The sequence below is a fragment of the Gossypium hirsutum genome, chromosome A04 (assembly GCF_007990345.1).
Source record: "Gossypium hirsutum isolate 1008001.06 chromosome A04, Gossypium_hirsutum_v2.1, whole genome shotgun sequence".
In the NCBI taxonomy this organism is placed as follows: Eukaryota; Viridiplantae; Streptophyta; class Magnoliopsida; order Malvales; family Malvaceae; genus Gossypium; species Gossypium hirsutum.
This window is the reverse complement of record NC_053427.1, coordinates 76,347,331-76,369,002: the sequence shown is the minus strand read 5'-3', so window position 1 is coordinate 76,369,002 and position 21,672 is coordinate 76,347,331. Positions and strand designations below refer to the sequence as shown.

The 21,672-nt window shown below is 36.1% G+C and overlaps 1 protein-coding gene across 1 annotated transcript; it reads right to left on the bottom strand.

Moving 5' to 3' along the window:
- Window positions 1–378: 378 nt before the first annotated feature.
- LOC107930138 (uncharacterized) lies at window positions 379–1,220 on the bottom strand. The gene is made up of 2 exons (XM_016861706.1): window positions 972–1,220; window positions 379–915 (listed from the first exon to the last, which is right to left on the bottom strand). The coding sequence occupies exons 1-2, from the start codon at window positions 1,218–1,220 to the stop codon at window positions 379–381; spliced, it is 786 nt and encodes a 261-aa protein (XP_016717195.1).
- Between the last annotated feature and the right edge of the window lie 20,452 nt (window positions 1,221–21,672).

Here is a 21,672-nt window from a genome sequence, read left to right as displayed (position 1 = left end):
ATACGTCATTAGGATGGGCGTAAATTGGAGTTTCTCCCTATTTTGCTTTGTGTTGGGCTCTTGTCTGGGTGAGCCCTGCTGACCAGTGGTTGTCGACCTTGGTTGGCTTACAGTGATCGATTTTTAATATGTGCTCACATTATTTACCTAATGCTCTTTCTTTCTCAGTGCTGACCTTTTGGCATTTTTTTCAGCCTCTATTTTCTCGCACCTTATCGCATTTTCTATCATTTCTCCAGACATCACTATGTCTGAAAAACTCTTTGTTGCACTACCCAGCATGTGATTAATGAAAGGTGCTTTCAGTGTATTAATGAAGAGCATGGTGGTTTCTTTTTCTAGTAGAGGTGGTTGAACTTGTGTGGCCACCTCTCTCCATTATTGGGCATATTGTCTAAAGCTTTCGTTATGCATTTTCTCCATGTTCTGTAAAGTGATTCTATCAGGGGCTATGTCCGCCACATAACCGTACTGCTTCATGAAAGCTTGTGCTAGATCCTTCCATGAATTGATCTGGGTACGACTCAATTGGTTGTACCATTTAGAAGCTGCCCCAACCAGGCTTTCTTGGAAGCAGTGAATCAATAGTTGGTCATTATTGACATGGCCTGCAATTCGTCTGCAGAACATGGTGATGTGAGCTTTGGGACAGCTAGTCCCATTGTACTGCTCAAATTCTAGAGTTTTGAACTTGGGGGGAAGCACCAAGTCCGAAACCAAACTTAATTCCTTAGCATCGATTCCACCACGATAATCGGCATTTTCCATTTCTTTAAAATTTTCTTCTAACCATCTACACTGTTCTTCGAGTTCTTTTGGGAGCTCTACCTTTTTCTTTTCTGTTTCTATCACTTCATCTAGATCGGGGACAACAGGGTTAGTCGAGTTATCCCTTGGATTGGAGCCCAAGCCAACCTAATAGTTTATCGGCACCAAAACACCATCCTGAAATGGCTGGAACCTAATTTGACCGATGACTTTCTTGGGTACATATCAGGTTGTGTCTGAATGTTCGTTGGGGAAAAACCCGGAGGGTAGATAAGATCTTCATTATCATCTCCCGCATTGATCATGGAGCTTTTCCCTTTTTCTAATCCGCCAGCCAATAGTCGCGTTAATTGATCCATCATACTTTTTTGGGACTCCAGCATCTGGTCACTCACATCTTGCTGGATTTTGGCCAGTTGTTCTTGCATACGTGTTTGTAGTTGATCCTGCATCTCTTTTTGCATTTGTTCCAATCTCTCTAACCTTTGGTCTATTGCTTTTGTTTTTCCTCTTGTACCGTAACGATGTTCTAGGGTAACTGCCATGATTTTTAGGGTTTTTTGTGAGTTTTAGTTCGTATGATGCAATGCTGATGCATGAATGCAATGAATGCAATGAATGCAAAAAACACGTTGATTCTGATTCAATTTCATTAGAGTAAATTTTCTAAAAAACAAGTTTCTTTACATAAAACATATTACATATAAGGCTTGGCCCTGATACTTAAGGCCTTGACCTGCCTAAAAAGCCAAGCTAGCTCTAGGCCTCGGTCCAATTTTGACTCGTATTTTAAACTCAGCACATCGACCTGTACTGTTAATGTTTGTAAGTGATCAACCACTTCTCGTACTTGAGTCAAAGCTTCACCCATGACGTAATCCCTGTTCCTGACCTGATCTTGAGAATGATGAAGTTGCTCCTTCCATCATTCATTATTTACCTCAAGGAGTTCAATCTGAAGTTCATGATTTTGCAGCGCTGCTTTAAGTTCTTCTATCTTCTCTTTTAATTCTTCAATTCTGCTCTAACTAGCCTTCAACTCGATTACAGAGTTACGCGTACGATACTAATACAAGGACCTCTCTAACTCTGACACCCAAATCTTTAATCCCTCTTTCTCATTTTTGGCTTTCTACCAAACTTCTTTCAGAGCACCTTCTCGAGCTTGAGCATCTCGGAATTTTTCTTCCCATTGGTTGGCTTTACTTTTCTCTTCTTTAACTTCCTGTCGCCACTGTTCAGATGTTTTTCCTAACCCAGCAGTTCTCATTAACGTTCGCAGCTTCTTGTAGTTTGTTTTCAAACTGTCCAAATCCTCTTCAGCCTTGTTTTTTCCTTTTCTGAGTCTTTCAGCTTCCAGTTTCTGGACATCGACATCTAACCCCAGCTGCATTTTTTCTTCCTCCAATTGCTTGATCCTTTTTTCTAATTCCAGGCTCTTTCTCTTGAAATCTTGTCTGTTTATCTCTAGCTCAGATGGGATCACTTTCAAGTATTCTTCCATTGATCGAGTGTTTTCTTGATCTGACATAAGAATGTTGTCGTTGATCATCTGATCCAACCACCGGTCATACTCAGGGGTAGTCATAGGATTGGCTACATATTTTTTCATTCTACGAGTCTGGTTCCAGGCATTTGATATCTCACGAACTTTCTTTTTGTAGTTATTCCCCATGTATATGAATTCATACTGAGCTAACCCATGTGTTGGAGGCGTAAACTATCTAGATCTGTACTGTCTTAATGCAAGCAGAAGAATATTCCCGATGGCTCCCTATATTCCTAACAAGGGAACCCAATCGAAATCTCTGCATCGATATAATATTTCGTCAGGAACCATCCACGGGGCTCTCCATTCAATGTCTTCCTCTTGAAAATTCTGAAGAACCGTCATCCAATTTTCCTCTGTAATGTTATCTCGTCTCGGTGTAGCCACTAACTCTTTTAGTGGAGAGTAGTTTTCAGAGAAGATGCGATACGAGACTTTTTCCACTTTCTAAAAAGTGACTGTGAAACCAAGACATCAAGAGCTGTGCACACCTAATAAATCTCCCTTCGCCCGCTTTTTGACAAGCATTCAATGATCTGAAAGTTTCAGCCAAGATTGCGGGTACAGGTGTAGCCCCTTTACTAAGCCTATCAAAAAGGTCAGAAACCGCCTCGTCTACATGCCTCAAAGCTTTGGGCAAGATAACCAGTCCATAAATGCTTAAAGCGAAGACATCTACCCTCTTCTTCACATCAGGATGCGCTAAGATTAGATCCTTCAAATTCTTCCAAGGAATACACTTATAATCTCCTTTTTGTTTGATCCGAGCTATAACCCACTGTTCGCTCATCCCTGTGATGTTCATCAGCCTTTTTGAGAATGCTGGGACGTTGGCAGCTCTGGAATAAATTCTGTCAGCCTGAATATTTGGGAAACAGAGCAAAGCCGTGTACTCTTCTATAGTAGGTACCAAATCTACCTTCCCAAAAGTGAAGCAACTATAAGCAGAATTCCAATATTAGGCGAGGGCTCGAAATAGGTGTTCGTCTACCTTGACATCGAGCAGATAAGGTAAATTGCCATAATGACAATAGAATAGCTGGTTGATCTCGACATCCCACTAACCACAAATTTCTTTCATCTCTTGGAGATTATTCTGAGTTACGCTGATCCGAGTAAAATCCCACAACTCTGACACGTACCCCTCGATAAGATTATCACCTTTCTCTTGCTGTGTTGTCTCAGCCCATATCTGAACAGCCGCATTGTCCTCTAATTTATAAAAAACCCCTTTTCCATGATAAGTTATCTACTTAGCAACCGAATGTGAATCAACACCTTTTGTGATGAAATTGCCATGCAAATACAATCAAAGTAAAACAAAGCAAGTCAGTATTTCATACGCAGTTTAAAGCAGACAAGGAATAACAAACATAGCACTTGCTCAGGTAACCACTAGGGTTTGGTGTAGCTCTACCTAAGGTAGGTTCCTACGGCTCGCTATATGCGGTTCGGTTCTAAAGTAAAGGTACTCGAACCAGCAGATTCCTCGATCTTCACCCATTATAGGCTTATACAGACCGAGTTCAGTTCAGGGGAATACATTTCCCTATGGCTGCACGGAGATGAAAATCTCACGAAGACATAGATACAGATGTATCCCGAAAGCGATCCGCTATCATGCACCTTGGTGAAAACCTCACGAAGGAATAGTTTCTCCCTCCCACTTAAAAGGGTGTAACCACGCGGTCATGTAATGCAATGTGCAGGTATATACAAAAAAAAAGCTCGAAGAAAATAAAGAAAATATGGATAAAACGATGAAGATTGTAACACAAAATGGATGAAATGCAATGAAAGGATCGTATATCAAGCCAAATTTTCAATTTTCGACAAAAAGACAAAAGTTAATCAACTCGTGGCTTGACTCTCTTTTATTTTTTTTTGTCCCTAGCGGAGTCGCCAAGCTGCTGAAACCATTTTTAAAAAAAATAGGGGTCGACTTTTTATTTTGAAAATGAAAACGAACAGAGGAGTCGCCACCAGTCCTTTTTGATGAGGTGTAATCGGGTCACCTCGTAAAAGTGGTTGTTTTTAATAAATGTTTTGATTTATTTAAACAACGATTTTGGTCCACGAAATTCAAAAAAACGGGTTCGGGAGTCGGTTACGTACGAGGAAGATTAGCACCCTCGTCACGCCCAAAAATTGGTACCTAGTTGATTAATTAGTGTCTAAGTGTCGAAAATTGAAAACTTCAATGACTTTGAAATACAATCCCTCTTTTGTAAAAAAAAAACACTCAATCCATCTTCTCTTTTTTTTCTCTACAGAGGCTCCTGCTTCGGTGAGAAGTCCAGCCAGTTGCCGCCGCTGGCCGCCGTCGCCACCCACCGTACACGGTGACCAGAACTCCCAAGAATGATATTTTTTATTTTTTTATTTGCTTTTATATATTTATATGTATATATATCTATATATATGCTTTTTTTTAAAAAAGGAAAAATAAAGGAAATATGTAGGTATATATTTAAAGAAAAAAAGAAAAGTAAACTAAGAAAAATCAAGACCTTTGCACAACGAGTTTGTTTTCGATCCGCTTGCTTGTTGCTTCTCTTTCGTATTTAAATGTATTTGAATCTGTTTTTTTGTATTCAAAAGTGTCCAGAGAGACAAAATACAAAATATTGCAAGGCTTATATAGCTATTTACAAAGTATTTTTCTATTTGATTGTCATTTCTGCCTTTAATTCTTGCTGTCATTTCTTCTCTGGTTTTGCAGGTGCAAGTGGGCGACTACACAATTGCGGTGCTGATGCGACAATGACGGTGGGGCAGGTGGGTCAGAGGGCAGTTGGTCAAAGACCTAGGGCAGCGACTAGCTAGGTTAATTTAGGGTTTTTTTGTTTTGTTTTTGGGTTGGGCTAGGGTTGTTGATTTGGGTATGGGTTTAGTTGTAAATGGGTTTAATTGGTTGGGTTTTGAGGATGTAAAATGGGCCTGGGTAGTTTGGGCCTTATACAGTGTCATTTTTGTATCAACCCAATTTATAGAATTGGCTTTTAACCGAAGCATCAAATTGAATGAGCTTTGGTCAAGAATTAGAAGGAAAGTCTTGACTTCAAGCTAGAGGAGAATTTCAAGCTTGAAATATAGATTTCTAACGTCAATGAACCTTGTTAGATATAATGCATTTGAGTTTAAACGTGACATGAATCTCGAGTTAATGCTTGATACGCATTGCTCTATTGGAAATGCTATACTATAGTTATATGTCTTGTTTGTCAATGTCGAGGAAGGTGGTTCGAGTTCGATAACTGTTCTAATTAATTTGCTTCGAGAATAGGAAGCAGAAAGTCCAACCGTATTATTGTGCAGTGGTTTTGTGACGTTGTTACAAAGCTCGACCAGGGAATGCCATAATCATTAATGGGAAGACATTTCTCGGTTTCAACCCTTAATTTTAACTTTGGCAAACAATCGGGGTCAGTTGGCAACCCGAACATGGAGACCCCGATACAATGTTCTATGAGTGCTTTTGATTTCAACTTTGAAATGCCAATTCTCTGTACTGGAAACACTTATGTGTGTATGCCATCAAGTTACATGGGTGGGAAATCTGTAAGTAATATTGGTTTTAACATATGGTTGACGAGAACATATGATGTTCCTAATACAACTTGCACCGGCGAAGAGACATCCAACCTTGGACATAAAATCAAAATTAGGGTTGATAATTTAGAGGAAGTTGAAACCAATGATGATCCAATTCGGGAGTCAGGGCCAAATGGTTTAGAAATTACATTATTTTCTAAACCAGAGATCGATCCTACTAAACTAGAAGGGAGTGGTTTTGACAGTGAAGGTCCAATAATGCTAGAGGAACCCAACCAGATTTTATAGCATATGAGACTCCACCCTATATGTTTAATGTTGACATTGATGCTAAAGATGGGTTAGAATTTACAAAACTTCCTCATAGAAGACTGGGTTGTACAAGTTCTTCTACAAATTTCATCTATTTACAAGTTGGAATGGAGTTTTCCTTTAAAGATGTTGTTGCAGTGAAGCGGTATAGCATAAAATATGGGGTCAACTTCCATGTTAAAAAATCATGAGAAGAAAAATATGAGGCGAAGTGTGCAATACGTGACAATAGATGTCCATGAAAGATCATCGCATTTATGAGAAAGAAGATGGAGTTTTAGACAATTAAGAAATATGATGCTCCACATACATGTGTTGTTGTAGGTATATCAAAGGATCATCTGAAATTGGATTCTGACCATATATCTAACATTGCAATCCGAAATTAGATTCTGACCTTATCTTTAACATTGTCTTACCTATGGTGAAAGTGAATCATAGGATTTTTATTTCGATTTTGATTGCTAATATCCATAGTGAGTACGATTACACCATGTCCTACTACAAGGCATGGGTTGCCAAATAAAAGGCAATAAAAAATATGCATAACGGTTGGGATAAATTATATAATTATTTGTGGCAATGGTTGAAGGTATTGAATTAGTATGTCCCAGGTACCGTCATCGAAATGCAAATGAAACCTACATATCATGGAAATCGACTGGTCCAATGGAGAAGAATTTTCCTTTGTTTTTTTTTGGACATTCAAGCCATGCATTGAAGCATTTTAGTACTGTAAACCATTAGTCCAAATTGACAGCACATTCATGTACGAGAGATATGTGCATCACTTGTTGTTGGTTGTTACACAAGACAATAATTGAAAAATCCTATCAATAGCTATTGCAATTGTTGAACAAGAAACAGCTAATACTTGGGACTTCTTCTTGACTAACTTCAGAAGACATTGATAACAAGTTGAATTTGTATATTTAACGCACCCTACTGAGTCTGTAATTTTTTGTTTAATTTTATTAGGTACGCAGTTGGAGTATCAAAATTCGAGTTAACAAGCAAATCAGGTTAAATTAGAGCACAAACAATAAAAGGGGGCAAATTGAAAATTTTGTAAAATTTATGGCTGATCAAATTTTCTATTGGACTTTGTAAAAGCTAGATTTAGAAAAAAAATCTTATATAAAATATGATTTTAGTGGGTTGGTTGTTAGGTGAATCAGGCTAAGTTTAGCATATGGAATGCATATAAATACCTTGTATGGTGGCTTGGAAAAAATACACCGGAGATTGAATAAAAAATAATTTATTTTCTCTAATCTCTTTCCCACAACTATTGTAACACCCCTTACTCGAGTCTGAGGTCGGGACAGAGTACGAGGCATTACCGGGCTTAAACATACACAACTATGTTAAACTGGGCCATAAAATTTCAGTCAAATTAAAAATATTTATTCATATTCATAATGTCCCTTATATGGGCTTACGAGGCCCAAAACATACATTTGGGGTGGTTTGGGACTAAACCGAGAACTTACAAACTTTTAACAACACTTAGAAAATTTTTATATTTTGGAGAGTCACACGCCCGTATGGGCAGGCCGTGTGATCACACACGCCCGTATGGCTCAGGACACGCCCGTGTCCTCCACCCTTGTAACTTTCTGTTTATGACGTCAGCAACGATATAGGGTCACACGCCAAGTCACACACCCATGTGCTAGACCGTGTCCTCCACACGGATGAGACACACGGTCGTGTCTTTGCCCGTGTGGCCCATAAAATGGCTATTTACCAAGCCACTTGGCACCCTCGTTAGCACTTACTTAAACATAACTTCACTAGCACTTTTCGAGGCAATTTCATATCAATTTATTCATCCATAAGGCACCATACTTTACCTAGTTTAAACGTATCAACATGCCATAATTATCGTCAACACCTTCTTACACTTCATACTTATGCTAAATTCTATCCATAGACCAATTTAGTCACTTTTAAACCATCAAGTAATATAGGGCACATTCACAATTCATCCATGCTAAACACACATGACCACACCCTATGAAACCTTTTAGCACATGCATGCATATATGGATAGGTTTACAATCCAATAACCAATATGAGCCACATCACATGGCCATATACAAAACGAATCATGTTCCCATTATGAGCCAATACATTTGGCCAAATCAAATGACACATATCGAATTGACTAAGTCCCTATACATGCCATAGACTTCAATAGCTGGATAGTGTGATAGAATCTCCGACGATTTCCAACCCGAGCTAGCATCTGTGGCACTATGAAAGAAATGAAAGGAAAGGGGTAAGCTATATAGCTTAGTAAGTTCATATGAAAATAATAAGTAATTTATTAACATGTTTTAACAATTCTCACAACATGTTCACAAGTTAATACAATCATAATTGCACAGAATCTTACTATTTACTCTTGTTCATCTCAAGCTGTCTACTTGAGTCACAGTCACTAAATTATTTATATCTTGAGGTATGAAACTCAAAATTAAGATCTGCTAATTTTCTCTAAAACTAGACTCACATATTGTCTTACCATAAAATTTTCAGAATTTTTGGTCTATCCAATAAGTACAGTTTATTCTTTAAATCTTCTCTGTTCTGCTATTTAATAGTTTCAACCCTTCTTCACTAAAAATTAATTATCTTATAGTACGGAATTCTGATAATGTTCCCGTATATTTCTCTTGAAAGTAGACTCATTAAGGAACTCATAATTATTTTTATGCAATTTTTAATTATTTTCCGAAGTTAAGACAAGGGAACCCAAAATCACTCTAGCCCTATCTCACAGAAATCCAAATATCTCATAACATGAAATTCTTTTGCTTACACTGTTTCTTCTATGTGAAACTAGACTCGATAAGCTTTAATTTCATATTTTATTCAACCTCTAAATCAATTTCCATAATATTTGGTGAATTTTCAAATTTGGACTACTGCTTTTGTCCAAAACTATTTTAGTGTAGAATAATGATAACTAAGTTTATAACACCTTTACAAATCATTTCAACCATCATGGTAAAAATACATATTTATACATCATAAGCATAGACCCATAATCACAAGGTCATCACAAAATCATTCTCATGGGCATGACTTACTTATTTGCATCCTTACCAAACGTGCATCATAAACGAGATCATTTTTCATGAGTTTTGCGCACATACCTGTACCACTTGCAACATCATCATAACTTTTCTCAATCATGACACAATCTTTAAATCACCCATTGAACCAGTTGGAATACTAAAGGATACCCGATAAGCCTCATAAAAAAGGGTAAAATGCTGATGCCATGTCCCGAACATGGTCTTACACTGGCTCTCATACATCAGTGCCAATGCCATGTCCCAGTCATGGTCTTATGCTGACACATATAACAATGTCGATGCCATGTTCCAAACATGGTCTTACACTGGCTCGTATATTGAGGCCGATGCCATGTCCCAGACATGGTCTTACAGTGGCTCTGTAACACCACTTACCCGTACCCGAGACCGAGACAAAGTACGAGGCGTTACTGGACACATACTCAAACATTTTAAAGAATACGGGTTATAAAATTTCATTCTAATTTAAAACCAATCAAACAACATCATAGTGTCCCTATTATGGACCTAAAAGGTCCAAAACATACACTAAAATCGATTCAGGACTAAACCAAGAACTATTAAAAATTTTAGTAAAATTCCTAGGGTTATGCCTCACACGCCAGTATGCTTAGGGACACACCAGTGTCCTTCACCCGTGTTGAATTATTTGAATTTATTTTTTATTTCGAACTTACACGACCAAGCACACACCCGTGTCCCTGGCCTGTGTCCCTCACACGGCCTAGACATGCTGATGTCATCGCCCGTGTCCTAAAACCCTAACATTCTGTTTATGATGTCATCATTCATTTTGAGGCACATGGCCAAGGCACACGTCCATCACACGGTTGAGACATACGGCCGTGTCTCTACCCGTGTGTTTACTACCATGCAAACTGACTTAAAACTCTAGAAGCAGGGGACGCATGGCCAGGCAACACGCCCATGAGGCTGACTATGTGTCACATATGGCCTAGACACATGCCCGTGTGTCTACCCGTGTAGACCTTTTTAAGGCTATTTTCCAAGCCTTTGGTCACCCTCTATCACCCATACACACTTAAAGACTTCAATGGTATTTAATATGACCTATTTATACTATTAAACAACCTTGGCATAACTCATTGCATGTTAACCTCATCTTATCTGTTTAGTACATGCTAGATTATCCTTTTTGAATTAGGGATTAACATAGCCCATTTTACATTTTACACTTAGGCCATATTATAACTATATACCATTATATGCTATGTCCACCCTCAAATTATTAGGTCCCATTTCAATCATCCATCCATGATAACCCTCATCATCATATCTTATAAAAAATTTAAACATAAACATGCATCATTAGTAGGTTAACAACCTACATCAATATGAGCCATATCTCATGGCCATATACAAAAGAGTAAGTATACCATTTAAGCCTTTACATTGGCTAGCCAAATGACATATATAACAAAATAAGCAAAAAGCCTATACATGCCATTAAACAAAATAAAAGTATCTATATACCAAAGCGGGACAAGTCGATAGTGTGTTGATTCTCCAACTGTCTTCCAATCTTTACGAGTCCACGAGCCCTGTAAAACAGAGAAAAGAAAGGGGGTAAGCATTAACATGCTTAGTAAGTCCGGATAACTGGAAAGTAAACTTACCGGTTTATTAACATACTACCATATTAGGTAATGATTCCAACAAGTATAAAATACACTCAATCATCAAGTTAGTCTCATAACAATACATCATGTCATTAGTCTTAGATGAGCTCATCAATTCAATATCCATTCTTTATTTCTCATGTTAATCCCGTTGAATTTCTCAAAAATCTCGATGGATAGCCCAATTACCGTCAAGTCATACAAGTGATCATCTCATGTACGCACTCCCGCGGACCTTACATCTTCTAGTTGGAATACCAGTCCGGGCTAAATTCCCCCGTAATAATAACTCATAGAGTAATGCCGGGATTACCAGTCCAGGCTAAATCCCTTTTTACTACAATTGCTCTCATATGCTCGGATCTGAATTGCCAGTCCAGGCTAAATTTCAGTCCTCAATCTGATTACCCGTCCGAGCTAAATCCATATTACACCCATATTCTTCGGGAGGCTCGATCACTCAAGGAACACCCGTCCGAGCTAGATGCTTTCTATTTTGAGATCATCGGATTACCCGTCTGGGCTAAATCCTTTTCTACAACACATGCAAAATCTCATGTCATGTAAGCCATAAATTATCCATCAGACTTCCCTTTCTATTTCACCCGGGACATTTATCATCTTCTCATTTACACTAGCACATTTCATGGATTATCATACAATGAATATCTAAATTTTCATACATTCAAGAACATGCATTATTTAAGTACATTAAAATTTTACTTCGGGTTATACGAACTTACCTGGTAGTCATTTCAAATTCGTGTCTCGGTTATTCCGAAACCTTTTGTTTTCTACGGTCGACCTCCAGAATTGGTTCCTCGGGGTCTATATCAGTAAAAATAAATTAGTAATACCTCCCATTGTTCATTTTTGGCTTAAGACTCATCCCAGGAAAAATGACCAATTCGCCCTTGACATTTCACACTTTTATAATTTAGTCTTAAGGCTCTTATAATGAAATGCATGAAATTTCTAAGTTACCCAACCCTAGTCAGATATTTTTCTTGCCTACAGCAGCCTACATTTTCTTTTATTTCACATTTTTCTACCCATTTTCACAACTTTTACAAAATGGTCCCTTAAGCCATTTCCATGAAAAATTACTTAGTAAAAGTTGTTTACTATCCTTTAAACTCTCATATTCCTCCATAAATCATCAAAACACAAACATCTCATGCATGGGTAAATTTTTGAACATGAACGCTAGCTTGAAATATGGGTAGAAATAAAGAGAACATGTTATAAGGATATAAAAAATATGAAGAACGTTAAAAACGGGGCTAGGGAGCACTTACTATTGAGCTTGAAAATGTTGAAAACCCTAGCTATGGAGACCCTTTAATTTTCAGTAGCCATGGAGAAGAAATGGCTGAATTTTGCTTCCTTTTTCCCTTTTTATTAATTTTATTACCAAATGACCAAAATGCCCTTCTTTACTAACCTTTCCAAATTTTCCATGCATGCCCATTTTTGTCCAAAAACTTAAAAATTGGGTAAATTACTCTTTAAGGACCTCCAATTAAAATTCGAAAGCAATTTCATACAAATTACTTCTAGAATCCAAGTTTTGAAATTTATTCAATTTGGTCCTTAAATTTCCAATTGGACACCTTACACGTAGAATTTCTTCATGAAACTTTAACACATGTTTATTTTCATATCCTAGACCATATAATGATCATGAAATAATTATTTTAACATCGAATTTGTGGTCCCGAAACTACTATTTCGACTAGGCCCTATTTCGGGATGTTACAAGCTATCATAATGTGGCCGATGTCATGCCCTAGACATGGTCTTACACTGGCTCTCGTAATGTGGCCGATGCCATGTCCCAGACATGGTCTTACACTAGCACACATATCAACCAAATGTCTTAGTATGGATATCCAATCTATTTCTAAGGTTCAACTGGGAGTTTTACCACAACAAATCTCGTTATACATATTCCATGTAATATCACTCTTTAACACCAAGTTACCATTTATTACAATGTCATCAAACATCATAGACATATGTTTTAGGTCATTACATATACATAGCTTACAATATAATTTCGTGAAGCATAACACCATCACGAACATAGTACCACAAACATATAATTCAACGCATCCGCATTTTGATATCAATTCATATTGCAATCACAAATCACAATAACATTATTGTCTTACCAATTTTATCATACGTTTCGTTTGTCGATTCCTCGTCGAGTATGTCCGTAACAATTCATACAAATTATATAATAATAATTAGGCATTTCAATTCGAATAAGACATTGCATTATTATTATCACATGAACTTATCTCGAATGCAAAAATGGCTAACTATTCCCTTTTTGTCCTCAACTATGTACTTTCTCGATTTAAGCCTGAATCTCGATTTTCTTGATCTAACATTTCAAATATAGCTTATTTATTACTCACAATATTCAAATTTACCTAAAAATATACTTTGGAAAATTTAAAAATTTACCCCTAAACTTTCACTTATTTGCAAATTAGTCCCTAGGCTCGAAAAATAAAATTCATTCAATTTTATTCCTACCCAAGCCTAGCCGAATATTTATCTTAATTATAGCAACCCACATATTTCATTATTTCACACCTTTACCATCTATTTTACCACTTTTACAAAATGGTCCATTTTAGGTGTTTTCATGAAAATCACTTAACAAAAGTTTTTTATTTAACAACCAAGATTCATTTTCTTCCATAAAAATGCAGCAAACAACATGGATATTCTCATGGAAAAACCCTATACTTTCAACCGTTTTTCAAAATAGTCCCCTCATTAGCTAAATTAAGCTACAAGGGTTCCAAAAATACAAAAATCATCAAAAATGACCATCGAAATCACTGACTTGTGAGGGTTAAAGTTGCTGAAATTTTCAAGCTTCCATGGCTATTTCCTTGGGTAAAAATCGGTGGAGAAGAAAGAGAAATAAAAAAGATGATAGCTTTTTGCATTTTTGTCTTATTATACCTTTTTAACTTAATTACCCATTTACCCTTTTAATTTCTAACTAATTTCAATAATACCAAACAAATATCTTCCACTAACTTATTAATGGGCTAATTTTCACATAAAGGCTTCCACTAAAAATTCTATTGCTATTTAATACCTTTAGCTATTAGAATGCAACTTTCGTACTTTACGCGATTTAGTCCTTAAAGCCAAATTAAACACTTCTCACATATAATTTCTTCATGAAAATTTTACACAATCATATAAACATATCATAGACCTTATAATAATTATAAAATAATTATTTCTAATTTAAATTTGTGGTCTCGAAACCACTGTTCTGACTAGGCCCTAATTTGAGATGTTACATCTATAGCAAAAATTTGTGAGCATTCTGCCATTTCATTTTCTTTTCCTTGTTTCTTCACATTTTTGGTTCAGTTGTTTCCTAAGTCCTTTCTCATTTCCACATTTCATCATTACCATTAAATTCCTTCTCATAAACCAGCAAAGCATGATTAATCTCATGTTCAACTAATTTCCTTTTAGTTTTAGCCTGGGTATCATTTAGACAAAAAAATCGTGAGTTATGAACTAACACTAAAAACCTTTTAACACGGTATTCGTTATCTCTTCGGTATATGGGATAATCACAATCGTCTCTTAAAGTTGATTCAATTTCAGCTCAAAGTGCACATTAAGTGCGAGTTCTATTGGCGTACAGTTGGGAAATCGGGTTGGTTGTATACCGTATTCGAGTTCTAGCGAACAAACTGATGTGTCGAATTAGAAAAAGCTAGTTGGGTTCCATCAAGGGAGGTAGTGATTGGATTTAAAAGACCCACACGATTGAGACCGTTAATTCGAGTTGGCTTTGTAGATCGCAAGGTCATCGAAATATTAAATTACGGGCACGTGTTACATGGTTAGAAAATCGGCAAGGGTCAGTTTGCAGGTCGTACCGGATCCAACTACACGAGGAAAAATTGGCAGTTGAGGCGTCCTTGATCGCTATAACTAACTTATCGCTTGGAAGGGAAAATCCATTTTTCAAGGATCGATTTGATTTCGGAGTGTACCGAGGCTGATGCTAAGCATTAATATATTTGATTCACCGATTTGATTTAATTTCCATAATTTTATTTTGCAATCATAAATTTGTGTTTTTATTTTATTTTATATTTGTTTGTTATTATTTTCTTTATCAACTAAATTCCCCCATTTTAGTTATTTTATAGCTCTACACGCACAGGTCATGGGCATGATAGCTATCTAGACTTAGAAATCTGGTCACGTAAATAGGAAAATTAGGAATCCCAATCCCTATGGGATCGACCCTATTACTCTACATTACTATTTAATTAAGTTAAAGTGTAGGAAATTATATTTAGTGGTTTCGACGCCCACTAAATTTTGGCATCTTGCCTAAGATTGGAAATTATTCTAATTTTCAATTATTTTGCTTATGAACAGATGAGAATCAAGAAGCTTAGAGTTTGAAATGAAAATCAAGAAATTAGATGAACACTACGAAGAGAAATTATTTGACATGAAAAACAACCGCAATTAAGAGAGGCTGAATAAGAAATAGTGTCTTACATGAAAGCAATGGACGATACACTTAGTGAACCAAAAGAAATGGCAAATCAAACCATCAGCTTGTTGTGGCACTAGATAAGTAACAACCACTATGCATAACTTATCCAATGGGAGGAACACCATTTGAATTAAAGTTGGGCTTAATTTATATATTGTCCACTTTTCGTGATTTGCAAAACGAGAACCCCCACAATCATTTTAAGGAGTTCCATATAGTTTTCCTAAACATGAAACCACAGAGAGTAACTGATGATCAAATTAAACTTCGAACTTTTTCCTTTTTTGTTAGCCGATCTGCAGAGAATGGTTATTTTATTTACCTTCAGGATCTATTAATACATGGTCTAACATATCTCGTTGGTTTCTTAACAGGTTCTTTCTAGTAGCTTAGGCAACCGAATTAAAGAGGGATATTGTCAGAATTTGACAAAAGGAGGCCGAATCACTCTATGACAACTGGAAGTGATACAAGAAGTTGTACGTGAGTTGCCCAGAACATGACCTATCTGAAAAATCACTTCTTCAATATTTCTATGAGGGGTTACTCCATATGGATTTGAAGATGATTGACGCTGCTAGTGAATGGGCACTTGTTAACATGACTCCCTAAAGAACAAGGGAACTAATCTTAACGATGGCTATAAATTTCCAACAGTTTCGACTAACTATAGAACCTACAAGACGAGTTCATGGGTTAAGTACTCTAACCTTATAAGATAAAATTGAAAAGCAAACTAATGTAGTTCAAAATTTGCTTGCAGGAAAAATGAACCCAGCTTGATTGTGTGAGATTTATGCCATGCCTAATCATCCCACAGACTCGTGTTCCATCTTGTAAGAGGATACGATGGCTAAAGTTGATGCTGTAGGGAACTTCCTGGTGCCACCCCAAAGGCGTTATGATCCCTATTCAAATACTTACAATACGAGATGAAGGGATTACCCAAATTTGAGCTACGGATCAAATCCTCAATAAACCAACCGTACCAGCCAGGGCCACATTTGCCTTAGCAGTTTCAAACTCTAAAAAAGTCATCCCTTGAAACCATAGTGGAGAAGTTAGTTGATAGTACTGAAAAATTCCAACAGAAGATGGAAACACATCTTCAAGAGCTAGACAAATAGATGAGTAAGCTTGCGCTTACAGTCAGTCAATTGGAGTCACAAGGAAAAATACCGTCTTGAATAGAGTCGAATCTACGACAAAATACAAGTGCTATGGCCTTAAGAAGTGGAACGATTTTGAAAGATGTACCTAGCACGAGTTATACCTACGATGCTAGATGGGAAGTACAGAAACATGATCCAGTGGCTACAATGGAGTCGACACTGTAAAAATTATTCATGGTATCACCCTCATTTCCTGGAAGGCTCTCCCAATGTAAGAAGAAACTAGAAAAGAAAGAAATCGTAGAGACATCCTGGAAGGTAGAAATTAACATCCCTTTACTCGATGCGATTAAACAAGTTTCACGATATGCAAAATTCTTGAAGGAATTATGCATTGACAAAAAGAAGCTTAATGGTAATAAAAAGGTAAATGCAGGAGAAAACGTATTTGCTAGGTTTTACAAAGGAAAATCTTGCCCAAGTGTAAGGACAAGGTATGTTTTCTATATCTTGCAAAATAGGTAATGTTGGCATAAAGAAATGGGTGATCATTCAATTGGCAGATAGGTCAGCTGTGTATTCGAAAGGGATGTTGGAAGATGTCCTCATTAAGGTAAATGGACTAATTTTTCCTGCAGATTTTTACATCATCGACATGGAGGAAGACGTCTCAAAAAATTCTTCCAATATTCTACTCGGGAGTACGTTTTTAAGCACTACATTTATAAAAATTGATGTTTTAAGTGGAACATTCACTATGGAGTTTGACAGTGATGTGCTCAAATTTAATGTTTATGAGGCGATGGGCAGACCTAGTACAATGTCGAATGTCTCTAGTATCAATATTATTGAACCACTAACAAAGTCACATTTTGAATATCATGAAGATGATGAATTATAAACTACACTTTGTAGGAGTTTAGACCTCAATACTATGGATAAACTAGAGGAGTTAATGATGTTCGAAGAGCCAATTCATAAAGCTGTTATTTTTATGGAAGCTCCACAATTTCCCAGAAGTCAAGGTAAAAATTTTGTGTTGTCTCCTCCTAAAACTAAACTTTTTCCTTCTATTTTGCAGACTCCAAAACTGGAACTCAAACCGTTACTGGAACATTTAAAATACGCCTTCTTGGGTGATGGGAAAACTTTACCAGTGATAGTTTTCAATAAAATTTTGAGACTAGAAGAGAACTTAGTTCGAGTTTTGTGGGACTACAAAGGGGCAATCAGATGGACGATTACTGATATTAAAGGTTTAAGTCCTTCAACCTGTATACACAAGATTCCGATAGAAGAAATACGAACCCAAGAAAATAAGCTTAAAGAAGTCTCAATCTACCATGATAGAGGTAGTGAAAAAGGAAATTCAGAAGTTACTAGATGTCGGGATGATCTATCTAATTTCCGATAGTAACTGGGTTAGCCCAGTTCATCTAGTACCTAAGAAAACTGATTTGACTGTAATTAAAAATTCAGTAAGGAAATTAGTTCCCACTCAGGTCCAAAACCGGTGGAGATCTACATAGATTATAGGAAGTTGAATTCTTTAACTCGAAAAGACCACTTTACACTTCATATTATTGACCAAATGCTTGTGTAACACCCCTAACTCGTATTTGTCCTCAGAATAGGGTTACGGAGCATTATCGAATTTTACATTTCAGAACTATAAAAAAATTAAAGTATTTATTTCATATCATCAATTACAAGAAAACCAATTAATAGCATACATATTGTCCCTTATACGAGCCCTCGAGGCCCTAAAAATACATTAGAAACATATCGGGACTAAATAAAAAACATATAGAAATTTCAGGGAAAAGATGAAAATTTACAAACTGTAGGGGTCATAGAGCCGTGTGGCCAGGCCATGTGACTCGTGTCCTAGGCCATGTGGGCATTCGAAATAGGAATACACGGTCATGTCCCAGCCCGTGTCCGTACCCGTGTAACTCACTAACTTGGTTACATGGTCAAGCCACACGCCCGTGTGCCAAGCTGTGTACCCTTTGAAATAACCTCACATGCCCGTGTGTCAGGCCGTGTGCTAGGCCGTGTAAAACTTGACTTGCAACCCTTTGAAAAACTACAGGGGACACACGGCCGTACTACCTGGCCGGGTGTCACACACGGCTAAGACACACAACCGTGTCTCTACCTGTGTGGACGAAAATAGGCCATTTTACAAGCCATTTTTCTCACCCTTTTCAACATGTACCTATAATCCCTTTTGCACATATACATAAGCCCTCAAAAGGCACCAAAATCATGCATAATCAAGCCAAACACAACAAACCAAAACTAAATTCATCTTCCATCATTCAAACATAACAAACCAAACATTCACCATTTTAAGGCTAATATTTACATGCCAAAACTAAATTCATTACACTGCCAAAATGCAATAAGTCAAGTCAACCAAAATGACCATATCAACAACCAAAACACATATGTCAACATTAACTAAAATACCTATACATGCCATTATAACCTTAACCAAGATATCAAAATCTACCCATATAATCATTGGATAGTGTGCTAAATCTTTGACGAGCTTCCAACCTAATCGAGCTTTTGATAGTCTAAAAAGTAAAGAAAAATAACTACGTAAGCAATGAATACTTAGTAAGCTCGAATAAACTTTAATCAGATCAATCCATTTCCAATATAAAATTTATACATATCAAGAATAATCATATATCAATACCACACGACTTATGAAACCAAATTCAACAACTCACAAAATGAGCAAATCCACATCATCACTTATACATATTATCCCTAGCATAGTAGGATTTTAGACAACTTTAAACTCTTCCAAATTTCTTTATTTTCATTTGCATTTCATTACTATCCACACCCATTCCATATGCATAACACATGAGTCATAAGTATATCATTCAACCATAGCCACAAGCTAGTGCATTTAAACATAGCCCTTTTTGAATTAATCACATGATAAGACATTTTATAAGAAATTGCATAATTTAGACCTTACCACTTTTTCATGAGCGCAAGCATATTTTCATTTGAGCACTTACCATTTCAATGCAACTTATAAGTAAATAGAATACCATTCAACCAACAGCTTGACACTTGCCTAAGCATCAAACAACAACACATGTTAGCTTAGTTAAACATATTTCATGTAAATCCAACATTGATAACCTTATTTTCTCAACACATGTCATACTTAAGTTTATTACTTGTCTCCACTTACATAATTTCCATGTATCAACATATCAAAGATATTCATATATGTACATGTCATGATACATATCATTCTCTTACCGTTTCTTCATATATATATAATCCATTTCTATATATCAATATATCACGTACCATCATTTCCATGTATTTCATATATATATACCTGTATTAGTTCGTATTGAACTCATATCGTCTCGTAACATAACATCTCCCGTTGAACCATTAGAATAATATCGGCTACGTGGGAATCTTGAACACTATGTGCCAACATGTGGTCAAAACCATTACTATCTCATATCTCATATCAGTGCTCTCTCTCGATCCATAAATGGGTCTGCTCACACAAGCTGTCAGTCAAGACGTAGCTACACGGTGCTGCTCATACAAGCTGTCAAGTAACCGCAACAAATGCCGGAAACTCAGCCACTAGTAGGACGTACGAGACCAGTACCCAAAACACGGTAACCCCTAATGACATGTAATTTGTATCCTAAATATTCCTAAGGTTCAAATGGGACTCGATAGTTGTCGTGCGTCATTGAATTTTCCTTATTTCGTTATAAGCTAAATTGTATAATAAAATATATATAAACGATTCATTTTCAATAAAATTTCATATAATAGCATTTAATTTAATAAAAAATATACAGAGTATAGTTCATACGAACTTACATGGCTAAATTGCAGAAATACCAAAGTTTAGGGGCATTTTGGTAATTTTTTATTTTCCTCGATTTTCCATCCAATCTTGATATAAATTAATAATTTCATTCAATATATTAATTTATACAATAAAAAATTCATTTCATACAATTTGGTCATTTTTGACATTTTTACAAAATTACCCCTAAAGTTTTACTTTTATTCAATTTAGTCCCTAAGCCCAAAATAAGCAAATTAACCATTTTTACCCAGAATTGAGCTTAGTCAAATGTTCATGGTATCCAAAACAGCCCATTTATGCAACAATTTCACATTAAATCCTTGTACTTTTATTAATTTAAATAATTTGTCCCTAATCGAAAAATTTCATCAAAATCACTTAACAAAATACTTGTAAATATAAATCAACATTCCAAATTCATCATCTAACATAAAAAATAACAAGATTCATCAGTGGCAACCTTCAAAATCTTTAACAGCTTCAAAATCGAAGATACGGGCTAGCTGGACCTAGTTGCAATGATCTTAAAAACATAAAAATTATTAAAAATGGCTGAGAAATGGCTTACCATGAATCATCCAAGAAGAACCGAAATTTGAAGCTTCTCCTATGATGTTTTAGTGAAGAAAAAAACAAATTGGGGAAGAAAACTATCATGTTTTCTTTATTTTTTTAACCTTTTATTTAATTATTAATAAAAGAACATATAAAACTTTATAATTAAAAGAAATCAAAGCATCCAACTACCTCACTATCTTTAAGATGGCTAATTTACACAATAAGGCCACCTAATTAATATTCTTTACTTAATTAACACTTTAAACTAATAGTAATTGACTTTTTAACTTTTACGATTTAGTTCTTTTTGCTTAATTAACTATTGAAGCGATAAAATTTTCCAATGTAACTTTAATACCACCTTAATTACACTCTGTAAATATTTATAAAAATATTTATGGCTTGGTTTATAAAAAATTAGGTCCCGATACCTCAATTTCTAAAACACTTGACATTAGGGTCTTACCACTTGAACTTTAAATCGCTTATAAAACAAAAATCACAATATCAAAAACCTTTTTAAAATCACAATTAACTCGTAAAATATTAAATATAATATTTACAAAGTTACTCGTTGGATTTGGCAGTCTCGAAACCACCGTTTCCAACACCACTGAAAAAGGGGCTGTT